The sequence below is a fragment of the Numenius arquata genome, chromosome 18 (genome assembly GCF_964106895.1).
Source record: "Numenius arquata chromosome 18, bNumArq3.hap1.1, whole genome shotgun sequence".
NCBI classification, from domain to species: domain Eukaryota; kingdom Metazoa; phylum Chordata; class Aves; order Charadriiformes; family Scolopacidae; genus Numenius; species Numenius arquata.
In genome coordinates this window covers 12,803,450-12,817,741 of record NC_133593.1, presented here as the reverse complement: position 1 = coordinate 12,817,741, position 14,292 = coordinate 12,803,450, and the positions used below count along the sequence as shown (strand labels likewise).

At 39.9% G+C, this 14,292-nt stretch overlaps 1 protein-coding gene across 1 annotated transcript in view; it reads right to left on the bottom strand.

Moving 5' to 3' along the window:
- Positions 1-14,292, bottom strand: part of PITPNM3 (PITPNM family member 3) — a 73,333-nt gene that overhangs the window by 1,416 nt on the left and 57,625 nt on the right. The window contains exons 11-18 of the mRNA XM_074160901.1: positions 13,822-13,992; positions 8,398-8,592; positions 7,507-7,655; positions 4,452-4,568; positions 3,601-3,717; positions 3,330-3,478; positions 1,164-1,313; positions 119-302 (exon numbers count right to left, since the gene is read on the bottom strand). Coding sequence (XP_074017002.1) covers positions 119-302; positions 1,164-1,313; positions 3,330-3,478; positions 3,601-3,717; positions 4,452-4,568; positions 7,507-7,655; positions 8,398-8,592; positions 13,822-13,992 — 1,232 coding nt within the window. The remainder of the gene's footprint in view (positions 1-118; positions 303-1,163; positions 1,314-3,329; positions 3,479-3,600; positions 3,718-4,451; positions 4,569-7,506; positions 7,656-8,397; positions 8,593-13,821; positions 13,993-14,292) is intronic.

Sequence of the window (14,292 nt, the reverse complement as noted above, 5' to 3'; positions counted from 1 at the left end):
GCAAAAGACTCTGTGATGGCCAGTGAGATTTACTGTTCAAAAGGAAGGGAGATCTCTAACATCATGGGATAACAGTCTCTGGAAAAAGTTTTTACGGTTATAAATTGGTTTTTAGTACCTCTTGCATGAGATTCCGGAGAAAAATGGTCTTTTGTCGCAGCGGGTCATGAACAAGTCCATCTGAGAAGAAGATCATCCCTTGTGGGAAGTTGTGTTGAGACAACCATGAAACCACACGTTGTTTTTGCATATCTGGACGGCCAGTAATATAGATAATCAGATATCCCAGGTCCTGCCAATGCCTGTCAGAAACAGCAGGTAAACTATGTGAGTGCAGAAAGAGAAACAAGACCCAGACCTCAGGTCAGCATTTCTTTGCTCAGCACAGAGACAGTTAGAAGTTAGATGTTATCCTTCAGCAAGCGGAAAGCAGCACGCCTAGATCTCTGGTACTATTGAGAAATTAAGTAATAATGTCTACATCTTGAAGGAAATGGAGGGAAGCAAGAGAGATTCTTACACAATATGTTATACAAAATGTGAGAGCTATTTTAAAATGTATTTAGAATAGACTTTTCTACGTATCGAGTCCTGCTACCTTTGAAACCTTTAATCAGATTTCCTGCCATTTCAGCTCTAAGGAGTGGAAACCCTTGAAAATTTATATCCCTCCATTCCCATGTAAGTTCCAAAATTAGAGCTGTACTTCCCCGTCCAGTGCAACATTAACAGATTTGCAAGAATGGGTTAAAAAGCCTTTTAATTTTTTCCTCAAAAAACCACTCTTGCATTCATGGCACTTTGTATTTTTGAAGAAGTATTTCCTTATTTGAAGTTCATGAAACACAAAATACACTCTTTTCTAATCACAGTACCACGTGCAATTGTTATTAATTCACTGCACACACTGTAAGGCCATATTCCCGAGAAGCAACCTTTAATCTTTAGGTAACTTAAACTACAAATTCCAAAGTAAATCATAGCATTCTAAGATTCTTCTGAAAATCAGGCAGAACTGATGTCCAAGCAAGGAATCCTGGACTTTAAAGAACTGTTGCTTACTTAGTTAAAAAAAAAAAACCCTATTCTGCCCTCTTCCTTCCCATTGTGTTCAAATAGGAAAGTCAAAGATTTTAAAAGTGAAGTGTGCAAACCTCACTTACCTGACAACATCAACGGCCCCAGCTCGGACTTTGGGGTCACTTCCCATAATTGAAACACTTGCTGCAAATGAACCATCAATACTGAACACGACACATTCCATTCCCCGGGGAAGCACAGTCAGGTAACTTGTGGCGCTGCTCTGGTCCCCTCTGGAGAGTCAAAGCAATAAATACATTTAAAAAGCAAAATGTCAGAGTGTACTTTCTGCATGTTCTAGTGAAGACCTGAAATTAGAGCTGTCTGTATCTACAGCTTCAAAATCACTGTCAAATAGGGCTTCTGATCTCAGTCCTATGTGGGGCAATTAAAACTTAAACTTTTAGGAAACAGCTTTCCAAAGACAAATTTGGAAGCTGACTTTAATAAGAAATAACATGTGTATAAATACCTAAACTAATCAGGCAAAAAAACCCCAAAAGTACCCTGAAGTACTCAAACTACTACTCAAACATGCCATCTTTCTATATATGCACATATATAAGGCATGAACGCTATATGTATGCACATGCACACGTACATACACACCTAGCACACAGAAATTAGCTACATTTTTTTTCCAGCAGTCTACAGTTACTGGCAAATCATTAGAAATTACAAGGGAAGAAGTGATATGCACCTATTATTGGCATGTACTTACACAAATCAGCTTTTCTCCATTAGACAAACAGTTGCTAATACTGGCATTACCCACCCCCCTATCCTTGCAAATTACAGTGGAAATACCAATCCAGAAAAGGTGGGTTTTTTTTAAAAAAAAGGCAGCCCACCCCAAAACAAACCTAACCCAACAGAGAAATGCAATTATAGATGGCTTTTCTCATGGAAAGGCATGTGAAATGCAGTCTTCTCCTCATGATGTATTTTCCCCAAGAGGTCTGGACATTAAGACACTAATAGAGCACAAAGTGATTCAAAGCTCTTATCAATGCATGGCTTCATGTTCCCTAATAAATGTAGTCCGAAGACCACATCTTCTTTTCTTTAGAAAGATAATTATTGTATGAACTAGAAATTCATATCTGGTGATGAAAATTCTTAGAATATGTGTGCACAGTTTAGTGAGCAAAGACAGGATAATTTCTTTCATTCCTGTTTGAAACTTACTCCTGCAGTCTAAAAGCCCATTGGAGCTTAGCTTCTGAATACACCTTAATTTGTTTTTAAGTAACTCTCTTCTCTTGAATTGATTGTCTGTTCTATTACACATTGCTTCCTCCTCAATTAGCTCTACATAAGATTGTAAACTGACTTTGGACTTGGTTAACTGGTGGGTAACACCACATTCTGTTTCAGCTAAATTCATCCCACTGATTTTGCCTCCAAAGTAGGGATTCAAAGGAAGCCGTAAAGCTCCTTCCTAAGTCACCAAGAAATTTAATTCTAAGTGCAGTATGAAATGCAGTATGAAACTAAAACTCTGTACTAAATCAAACTGGACTTTTATTAAACATAAGATTTTGTAAAAGCACAGCTACCCCAGTCCTCCACCTCAGCCAATGAATTTTATTTCACCCATTTTCATTCTTCATGCTTTACTTAGCACAGAGATTTTTAAAGAAATGCTGGAGAGCTAGGAGAGCTGACTGATTTTACTTCAATGAATTTTTATTTTCAGGCGCTGACATTTTTATTTTCCTTTTCCCAATTTAGAACAAGCATGGTCTTGAGTACAGAATTAAGATAACTCTTTTGATCAGCCTGACATCAACAGATAAACAGGTGCCGAGAGCAAGGCAGTACATCCTCTACTGTAAATTTCAATAAGAAAATCTTCTTACCAGTCTGAAGAACACAAAACTATACCCTTCAGCAGTCTTTTCCCCAATGAATAGGCTGCAAAATATCCTAAGTCACATATTCTTGTCACAAGAAGACTGATTACAGTCATCCAGTCCTCATATTTTCCAAGATCAAGTGCTCTTAAATGGAATTGCACTGAGGATTTGTGTTGCAGTAGGGATAAACTCATTGGCCTGAGCACCTCCAAACCAGCCAGTAAACAGATAATCAATGCTTCAAATCTGAGCTGACACCACAGTGACAAGACTGAGAAAAGATAACTAACTGATGAAAATTTCGCTCCACACCCCCTTCAATCTTACACCTCGGTGTCTTCCTGACTGCAACAGCCCACCACAGCGGTAGTTCCAGCATGGAGCTATTACCTGACCACCATTTTGACGGGATACACACCAACTCTCAGTCTCTTCTGCTTGGGTATGCTGTAGGATATCCGGCCACTACTGTTGGATATCTCTGTGTCAAAGTACACCCACCTACCGGAAGACGGCTCAGTCATTATGAAGATATCAACCTGCAAAAATCAACACAGCAGTCACTGAGTGCGACAGCAGGCAACACATCCCCTGCTTACAGGATCTGTTTCTAGTAAAAGTCGATTCAGAAAACTGAGGAAATTAATTACTTGAACTTTACCTTTTCACCTGTTAAAGCTACCATGTCCAGAGGTCCATACATAAAGCGCCCAACTAGTACCTGAGGACCGTCTTCTGCTGCAATGACGTCATTAGCTCGGTGATTAGCAGTCACATTCTGAAATAAGATCAGAAGGTGGGAAAGGGTAGTGTTTGGTTTTGTAAGGAGGCTACTGTCTCTGTTATGTTACCATGAACAGTGAGACAGAAACACGGTCCCAGACTGTGTGAGATATGTCACAGAGCACCTTTGAGCACCAGCAAAACCACGTTCCTATTTCAGCTGGAGCCAGGTTTCCAGTAATGGTGGGTTTCTGAATAGACTTTCTAGTGGGAGCGCTCAAGATGACTAAATAAGAGAGAACATTTAAGGGAATGCCAATTACCTTTCACTTCAAGTGGTGCCATAGATTCACTTGATTATGTGCAAGACACACACATCTTAATATACATTTCTAACTGAAGTGGTACGTGCAAGACACACAGATCTTAATTTACATTTCTAACTGAAGTGGCATCTTAAGAATGAAGAAAATATTTTTTTCTTGAGCTATGGATTCATCTAGCATATGTGAAAATATAAGAGCAACCTCTTTGCTTAACTGAAATGTAAAGCCCTTCTGTTATTTAAAGAAAGAAATATACTTTCTCCCAACATGTAGTGATAAACCAATAATAAATTGTTCCTATTCCCTAACTGTCAATTTGTTTGCCTCTGGATTACGTTAGCAGTTTTCAGTTCTTTAGTCATATTCAGTTATGTAAAGTCATGCTTTGAGAGATCAAACTCTGTTTAAATTGCTGCCAAACCCAAGTTTTATAGCTGCCATATATATTCAGATTTATACTTACTCTTAATTTGACATGTGTCCTTCTGCGCAGCCATTTTTCTCGTGGATTGGATGGACTTAATGTTGCTGGATCCAGGTTATCATTTTCCTTGAAATTTACATTTTCATACCTCATCACCTGAAATTATATTAATATTTTAATAAACAGTGTGTGGCCTGAGGATTCCCGGTACTTGGCAAAGAAAGCGAAAGTACGCTGCTGCCCTAGCTGAACGACACTGCAGAGCCAAAAGCACAATGAAAGTAGAAAGAGGTACAAACCATTTGTTCCCATTAATTGTATAGACAAATAAACTGCTTTCACTCTGTTGGCCAACACTTCATCTCAAGTACTTATTGAACAGCTTTTCCATTCACAACAGAGTTTGCACATTCTTCCAGAGAAAATGGTGAAAACATTAGGATGGAATCAAGTGACAGTCACATTGTGTGCTCATGTTCTGCAAAGTCAGTAAAGCAGCTTAAGACCACAGAAGTATTTTCTAATTTCCTTTATCAGGTAGAAGTCAGATTCCTGACCCCATCTGTATCAATTTTCTATAGATATAACAAAGGCAGAATCGTTCTTATCACCTTTTGGCTACTGCTCACCACTGCACTAAGTGATAGGCTCAGAATTTGGCTTGTGGCTAGTAATATCTGAAGATAAGAGGACTATAACTTGTGAACATGCAGAACCCTAATGTCACAAAAGCTACACATTCTTACAACCTAAATATCACACGCTTATCATGAAACTTGCATGTCCAACTCAGATTTCAGGACACAATAACCCACAGATTCTGAAATCGGTATGTCCTGTTTCAACTGAAACTACAAGTCCCATCTTACTGAAATCTGTGGGTTGCACCCTGTGATCATGGATAGCGACAGGCTACTTCATTTTGAATGAGAAATAGCTTAGTCCATCTCTTTCACAAGCTAGCAGAAAATTACTCAAGTTGAACAGTTAGTTTTCTGTGCTGAAGTTTTCCACCCTGGGTGCCCTCTCTGGAAGAGTGGACCAGAATCATTTTGAAAGATCTCTCATACGAAGTCCCTTGAGCAAAATCCTACTGCATTCAGCCTTAGCAGAGCAGTTGGCATGCAACAAATCATAGTAATGCTGAGAGGTCACTGCGTTTTTTAACAAATTGGCATAAATTCTATTCACTGGAGGTCACATGCAGTAAATGTATGTGTCCACAGGGCATTCAGGAGCCATTAGCCTTAACCTTAATGCCCAGCAAGGGCAGAATGTCCAGACCATGCTGGAGCTAACCAGTACTTTATGTAGTGCTGTAAGCTCACATATTGCTTTACAGGCATGTTCCAACTGCTTTAAGGGCTTATTAAATTCTAAAAGCTGTAATGCACATACAAGGCTAGGTAAAGCACAATAATGCAACTTGATATGAATGCACAGAAATAATAAGTAGAATAAAGCAAGACTGATTGCTAACAGACAAGTGGGCTCAGAGAGACATTTGAAAGGAAAGATGGGAGAATGTTCTGATGAATTCAAGGCAAAAATTGTCCCGAGAAAGGAGACGAGATGACAAGAGCTATAAGAGAGCTGCAAAGGAGAGGAGAAACATCTATGTACAATTATCTAGGGTCCTTGAACAGAAAAAACAGGGATTTGCACCCTGTCACTTCCAGTAGATTTGGCATGAGCATCAAAAAGATTCCCGTTCTGGAGACTGTTCTGGTTCACAGAAAAATTCTTCAGCAACTTCTGCTTTGCCTTGATTATGGTGATGCTAGTTATAAACAAAGCTTTTTACATTAGCTTTTAAAGTTCTGCATTGCTCGATGATACATTTTGACTGGAACCAGATATACTAAAGGATGCTCTGAAAGGACAGCAAGAGACTGAAGGACTCTTAGAATTTTATCAGTTAAAAACGGCAATCAGAAACTCCACGAGTGGTCTGGTTACCAGCCAGGTTGGTGCCCTCTCCGCACACGGATGGGGATGTAGAGATGGGGCTCAGTACAACCGCACAGGGTGACTCTGCGGCAGGTCTGGCCCAGAGGGAACTCAGACTCTGAGCTTCCCCTGCCAGAGCTGCCGGGTGAGTCTCTAGGGAACTGACACCCTTGACACCAGCACCGGGAGGTGTGGAGTATTAACAGAGTGGAGGTATTAACACTCAGAGACTAACAAAAGGAGTCACGAGAGAGGCAGGCACACTGACATCTGCCAAACTGATTTAATGAAAAAAAGTCACTCTGCAGTTTTCTGCATTATTCTCTCTACCGTTTGCCTGGCAGCAGCTGTTTCATCATTTACTGGATGTAAAAAACACACTGATTCTTAGGTTAATCCAAATCGAACTGCTTGTGACTGGTTTTCAGGTGAGGGTCACTTTGGGTTCTTGGAGGGACACTTAACCTGCAGGTTTCACTTCAGCACCACTTAATTATTGTTTTTAGCCCAGGTGAGATTTCTCAGCCTCATCACTTTCTCTAGAGGTCAGAGCACTGTGTTAGGGATAACATCACTGTGAGCTGCTGTCTAATTACTGACATGGTAGGAACAAGAGACCCATCATATGACTTGGAAATAAATTCTGAAGAGACAGTGCACACAATGCCTTGAAATACTCTGGTATAGTTACAGGAGAGACTTGATTTTCTGACAGGAGCAGTACTTTCAAACTGCCGGTTTATTATCAAATATATGCTAATAATTTGACATTTGGTAGGGAAATACATAATTAACTAAGGTTGGAGATATCCTGTTCCTTCAAATCAGGAAGAAATTAATACATAATACAGGGTTACACTGATCTGGGGCATGGGAGCGGTGAGCGAGGTATGCATGACAGCGCATTCCCAGCCACACAGTCAGCAGCAGGAACACCAGCCAGCGGTGCCAATGTGGGGCTCACTGTCCCCTTCCCCTCTCCAATGAATCCACATCTCTCATTCCTACACCCATTTGCATGTGATGTAACCACAGTTAGCCATCTAACTGAACTAAAGGTTAAGAGGCTGATCACCCTTGGAAGACGCAATTAACAATCACAAGGTTATTTGTTGCAGGGAGAAAAAATAAAGAGATCAATGACCTGTCTTAAAATGAAGGCCACAACGTCTGTTGATTCCCAGTAGCTGGCATGGAAGAGATGTGGCAGGGCCACAGTTGGAAAGGCTGTCAGCACATCTGGACAATACAAGGCATAATCTATTCGTTTTGTTCCCCACCACTTTGCAGTAACTACAAAAAAACCAAACAAAACAGCATCACATTTCTATAAAATATCTTCTTAATAAATCTCTTGCTGTCTTTATGTTTAAGCTAGACAATTGAATGAAGTCTGCTTTTTTAATCTTGACATTTAGAGCCTGTTAAAAAATATCTATCAAATATGAAAGTTCTGTTTTCACTGACTGCATCATCACTTAAACGTCTGTAATCTAGACAGTTCTATTGGGTCCAAGTTTTGGGAAGGAGAAATCACCTCAGTGTGATTCCCATTGCTTCCTGGTCCATGGAAAACATACCGTGAAAGACTAGTACTTTTACGATAATGTTACAGAGTAAGAATTGCAAATGCTTCCCAAATAGTGAATGGAATATTGATATATGACTATAGTCTATAACAGGACAATATAATGATTTATAGCACTTTTAATTATGGGTAATGAATCTTATCTATCTATATTTCTTCATACCTGGGACATGTGTGTAAACCCCTGTTAGTATGAAACCCTTAATGACTATTTATGAGTGGCACCTTAATATAAAACTGTGACTTCATGTCTATTACTTTATCTACTTAATTACAAACAGAAGAGGATGCTAAATTGTGTTATTTAAAATTGCAGCAATTTAGGCTGTTCTCATTCTCCCCAAATTTCCAAGTGGGTAATTTTCATAATAAACTTTTCCACAGAAAGGATGTAGAGGGAAGGGTTGTTGCCGTATCAGACAGCACACAGCATCAGGCTCCACTCACTGTTGGTGAGGTCTGCTGATGGCAAGCTTTCCGTTGACCCTGAGTTTTCACTGTTTGTGCTGGCCAAGCTCAACTTTCTTGTTTTTCCTTGTGGTTGATCAGATGCGTTTGGAGATCTAGGACTCTCCTGAGAGAAAGGTATGTTCAAAGAGCTGTTCTCAAGGAACAGAGCACTGTGGTTGTGGATAGCATCACCTGCAGGTTACAGAAATGAAAATCATAAAAAAAAAAAAACCACCAATGGGATGAACAACATGCCTTTGGAACTAGTGTGTGTGTAATTATTTTTTTTGCTTTGTTTTTAGTACAGAACTAACGAGCATTTTCCTGAATAATACCAGTTTTAATGACCACAGATGAAACGCCTTCAGAGTGAGGAGGACAGCATGAGACAGTGCGACTCAATGGAGGAAGCACACCCTACTGCCATCAAAGTGCAACAGCAGCTGGGTGCTTTGGCCAAGATCTTGTGAACTGGGTACCAATGTCGGGAGGCTATTTTACTTCACACTCAACCCTCTCCATTTTGAAGTCATCCCTGAGAAGAGCTACACAGCCCTAGGAATCTGTGGTACTTCTCTTGTCCTCTTCCTGACATAAGCAAGATTACTTTAGAGAGAGAACCTTCAGCACAGATATCTACTGGTTTGTGTGTTCCCAAATGGAACAGAATTCTCATTTATTCATGCCACTCTGACAAAGCCAAGGGCCATGGCTAACACCTGTACTTAATGAAAAAAACCCAGCCTTCCTCCTGAAGGAATGTTCTAAAACATGTAAGAACAGACATGCATTTAAATAAAAGCATTACTGATAATTTTGCTTGAAGCAGCCTGCACATCCCTGCCGTACCTAGGAAAGGCAGAACCTCAACTGGGAGACACGACATACAGCAAAGTGTGTATCAAATCAACTGACTCCTCAGTGTTGTTTTTCAGATTAAAAAACTTCTTGGAGAGATTAAAACAGTGAACAGAAGAAAAAAGGACACCCAGTTCAATGCACACAATATAAAAGAAAGCAGACGGCCCTGGATGATGTATTGCTCCATTTCTGAGTGTATTTCAGTCCCATGCAGACAAATAACTGTAATCATGCTGTGCTTATCTTTCACATGATCTCGGGTTGGGAACTATGTCATACGATTCTTTATGTAGTGGAGGCCGGGAATAAGTTTTCCTTCAACTTTTCCAGTCTTACCAACTCTCAATGCAATGAATACACACAGGAGAACGCCAACAGGAAGCTGCTGCTTTCAGGGACACCATTCCTTAAAAATATACATTGGAAGCATAAGTGTCTATAGAATATCAGAACTGGTAAAACACGTCACTGTTAAATGAAAACGAATAGCAGCAAAGCTCCCTACAATCTCCTCCCTTCCAAAAAGCAGACACAGCTATAAAGATTCTGGCTTGTTTTGACATAAGCCTGAATACTCAACTGCATGAGAAAACACAAGGAGCTGCCCTCCAACTGAATCAGAGAAACAATTAATTCTAACACTTTGTGATGGGTATGTAGTTTGGACAGAATATGTTCAATTGTAGCTTCCATGGGAACATGTGCTTAGAGTTTTCATTAAGGAAATTGCAATGTACTGTTGTTTCAAAGGAATCTTGTTGACATCATGCAGCAGGGAAAGCCATGAGTGGCTACAGGAAAGCTTGACAGAGGTGAAAAGAATGGAAGGACAATTTTTCTACTTCCTTTGTCTCAGGCAAACTATAGGGACTCCAACACAGACAACTGAAAATAAAATACAATGCTGCTTTCCTATTACTTACCTCACAAGATGAAGAAGTATTAAATGCTCTTTGCAGTGAAAAAAGCAGCACAAAAAAAGTAAAAGGTCTGATTCTATGTCATACAGCAAGGCACCTGGTCCTTCTGACAACAAACCCCAAATTAGGTGGCCTAAAATACCACAGCAAATGAGTTCACTGAAGAGAGCAGCAGAACCCACAGACATAAGCAGTGAGGAACAGGGAAGGTGCCAATTTGCACACCTTTAGGGGTTTATCTGAACCAGAACCCTGACCCAAACATCAACCAACAGGAAATTCCACAGAGGAAGCTGCAATGAATCCCAAAAACGAGAGCTAAATCTCCATGAAGTGCTCACGGTTGGCAGTGTTCTGATGCATACTATCTGCTTCCCCTGACTCACTGAATAAAAAAGGTTGTACTTCTAAAATAAATTTTCTGCTTCTGAATGGTTGTTGCTCTGCTGAAACAGTTGCAAATTGACCCTCATCTAATCCTTCCTCCCCCATTATAATTTTTCAAGAGTTTTGGTTTTTCATTCCCACTAAAATGGAGACAGAAGTAAAAATAGTAACTTTGCACAGAATGGAAAACATGTTGTGAGCCAACATATCTCTGCAAATTTTTCTTTCTATTGCTATGTGTTGACTCTCCTACACATTCAGAAAACTGAATTTAAACCATGCCTCAAATAATTTTATTTTATTAAGCTATTTCATCAATAGCCTAATAATGTCATCACATCCACACTAGGAATAGTATCAACAGTTGCACCTGACCAAGTAATTGACAGGAAGAGGCATAATTCTCTGGGCTAGTTTCTGTGATTGTCAAAATCAAGCCTGGTTAAGAGCCAGCTTTCATCACCACTAAGCTCTTAATAGGTCAGTCCATCACACACAGAAAGAATACCACATTCTACAGTTGGAATGATGCTGGGCGCAGAGTTAACAATGTGTCGATGCCTGCTGGATGCAAAAGGCAATCGTCCAGATAAACATGTGCCCTGCTCTTTTAAGTCCTGCCATTTAAGTCTTCGATGTTTCCTGAATCTCAATGGAAAAAGTAAATTCGATAAACTAAAAGCTTCAAGATAAACCTTACACAGAGTAGCTGACTCCAAGAGTTTCGTTTGATTGGCAAGAACTGAAAGAGAGCTATACAAGTCCACCCCCGGCACCATGTTATCGCTGAACTGTTCCTAGGAATCATCTGGGGAAATTCTCTTCTAGTAGTAAATTTTTTCATGCAGTTTCCAAATCAGATTTTTTTTTTCACAGAGGCACCTATCAGGAATGTCCCGCAGACAACAGAATCATTCTTATTTTAATCATCACATCTTACGAGAAAAGGAACAGTAAATGAGATTGTCTAATGACATGAAAGATTATTAGAAAAGGCTGTTTTGGGCAGTGCATAATTACAGTTTGGTGTAACTAGGTCTCATCAGAACTGATTAGTAAACTACCATTCCAGTTGACACCATGAAAGGTCTCATTTTAAGAAATACTTTCACAAGCCCAGGTATCAGAGAACAGAAAAAAAAAATTATAGTCACTAGAATTAATCCTTTGTGAATAACGAACCTTAAATTCCAAAAGGATCTCAAAGCACTTGCATTTAAATGGGAGGATTTCACATTCACTGAAATGTAACGCAGCTCAGGTGTAAAGCATGGCAATGGTTTAACTCTGCACAGAGGTTCCATACCACAGAACATTTGCTGATCATAAGTACTCAGGATTTTTTATTTTATAATATACCCAACAGACAGGGTTTCCAGATTTACATACTCTGCAGAGGAATCTTCTGACCCAGTGCCTTAGATGAGCTCAAAAAGAACACCAGTTGTTCTCAGATCACTTATCTGAGAGAGGGAGATAGCCAATAAATCTGTCGTGGTTTCGGCCACCTTTACCAAAACCGGACCGACAGATGGCCCTTCCTCCCCCTTTTCCCCCCCAGAAAAGAGGAGAGAGGAGGAGAAAGAGATAAGGAGATTCAGAAGTTTAGAATGAACTAAACTACTTTAATGAAGAATTAATATTAAAATAAAAATAAAGAAGAAAATAATACAATATATACAAAACCGTATCAAGCTCCCAGGATGACAGTCACGTCACCGGCAGGCACCGGGGAAGTCCCAGACTGACTCAGTGACGAATGGGAACTGGATTCCAGCTCTGGAGTCAGGAACACACGGATCGGGATCAAAGGCAGATGAACAGAGAGAGTCCTCTCTGGACGTCGGCCATCGCAGGAAGGAGCGGAGCCTCTCCTTCAAGAATCACTGTATCTGAAGGTTTTACTTTAACACAACAAAGCTGGTGAAATGTACCACCGCAAGGTTTTCAATTTGAAAAGCAGCCTAAGGGAACTGTTCTTCCTATGACAGTAATTTAAAGCAGGCTTCATCTTTTCAAGATAGCCTTAGATACATCTCAGTGACAGAATTTGTGCCTAACTAACCATCAGGATTTCCAGCTGCACAGTCAGGCTTTCTAGTAACTCCAAGTCAGAATGTAAAGCGGGCTATATGTTGTCATTGAAAGAAAACTCAGACACGGGGGTGAGAAGAGAGCGCATATTCCCTAGTTTGGACTGTCCCTCACCTTTGCTATTCCTGAAGTCAGTTCCCAAGGAACTGCCAGATCTTCACGTTTCAGTGAAGCCAACACCTACAAACCAATCTTCTTCAACTCAAGGTCAACTGTTGCTTTTCAAACATTGATTTAATCATATTCAAACTGATTTGCATGCAACGTACACCATATCTGAGCAGATAAAACAAAGGAGTTGTGTGTATCTACTGCACAGAACAGGGTCCAAATGATACGATACCTGTAGCTCTAAATAGAAAACACTGCCATTTTACTATATTAGCCTCCAACCTTAAACTCTGAATCCTGAAAAGCTTTTTGAAATACCCTGCTGAGGCTTGAATTCATGTCTGAATCTGTAGCAAAAAGAATAAATCTAATGTGCATGCACATACAGATACACAGAGCAATTCCTTTTTTTATAATATGACAAGTCAAGATACTTTCCACCTATATGATCTTATCTCATTTTCTATAAAGTCAAAACAGCACAATTCCTTCTACTGGCACCTTGCTCATCCATGTTTTCCTCTTTCTTCTCCACAGATCAGTCTATTTCTGTTTTTTCCTAGATTCAAACATTTATTACCCAACATTACTACTGTTTAGTAGCCTACTTAGGAAAAGAGCAATCAAAAGATGATTTGCTCAGTGCTCTGATTTGTCCTAGTAGATATCTACAATAAACCAACCACAAGTGACCAAGAGAAACCATATCTGAAGATCTAGGCAAAGGTCAACTAATTGTAAAGATAAATTGTTTAAAATTATAGTCAAAGACATGGAAGCTTGCAAGTGACACTTCAACTAAAGCAGCGGTATCACCATCCAACTCCTTAACACAACTAGCATCACAAAATTCAAACATAAGAATAATTTTCTCTTGGTAATCTCCTCTGGTTCCACACTTGATAAATATGTCTATGCCATTCTGTCTCAGATGACTTGTTTTTAGCAATGTTAGTGTGTTGGTACTTCAAATACTCTTGAGCTGTGTAAAGGAGAGAATGCTTAAGAGAAAAATAGGTAAGAAGAGCTATGAAAATAGGCACTGTACCTAACTGGTGAGATCTTCCATCCCCAAGCGGGTATCTCTGGTAGCGTGGGACAGTGAATGGGGGCAGGAGGTGGAATCTTTTCTCCAGCAATGGTTCAAGTCTGCAGGCAGAGGGGTCAGCAGAGTGAAAGAAACTGTACACTTGGCTGCAGGCAGGGCGGACCTGGCACACTTGGATGAGAATGAGACAGAGTTCAGTATCGCCCCTTCACAATTTTCAAGGAGTCTATACAAATCATGGTTAATATGGTCTTCTGCAAACTCCAGACTAGCATACATCCAGCCACAAGAAATTTAACTAAATTGTTTGCTATTTCATAGGTAAAGAACACTTTGCTGCAAAGGACTTTACAGAGACATCACAATCAGAGATGCAGGCATGCAGCAGATGTGGAGACCAGCCAGAGAAGGAGACGGAAGGAAGAAGAAAGAAGTTTAAAAAGCCTGTAAATATATTATTGAGCATTACAG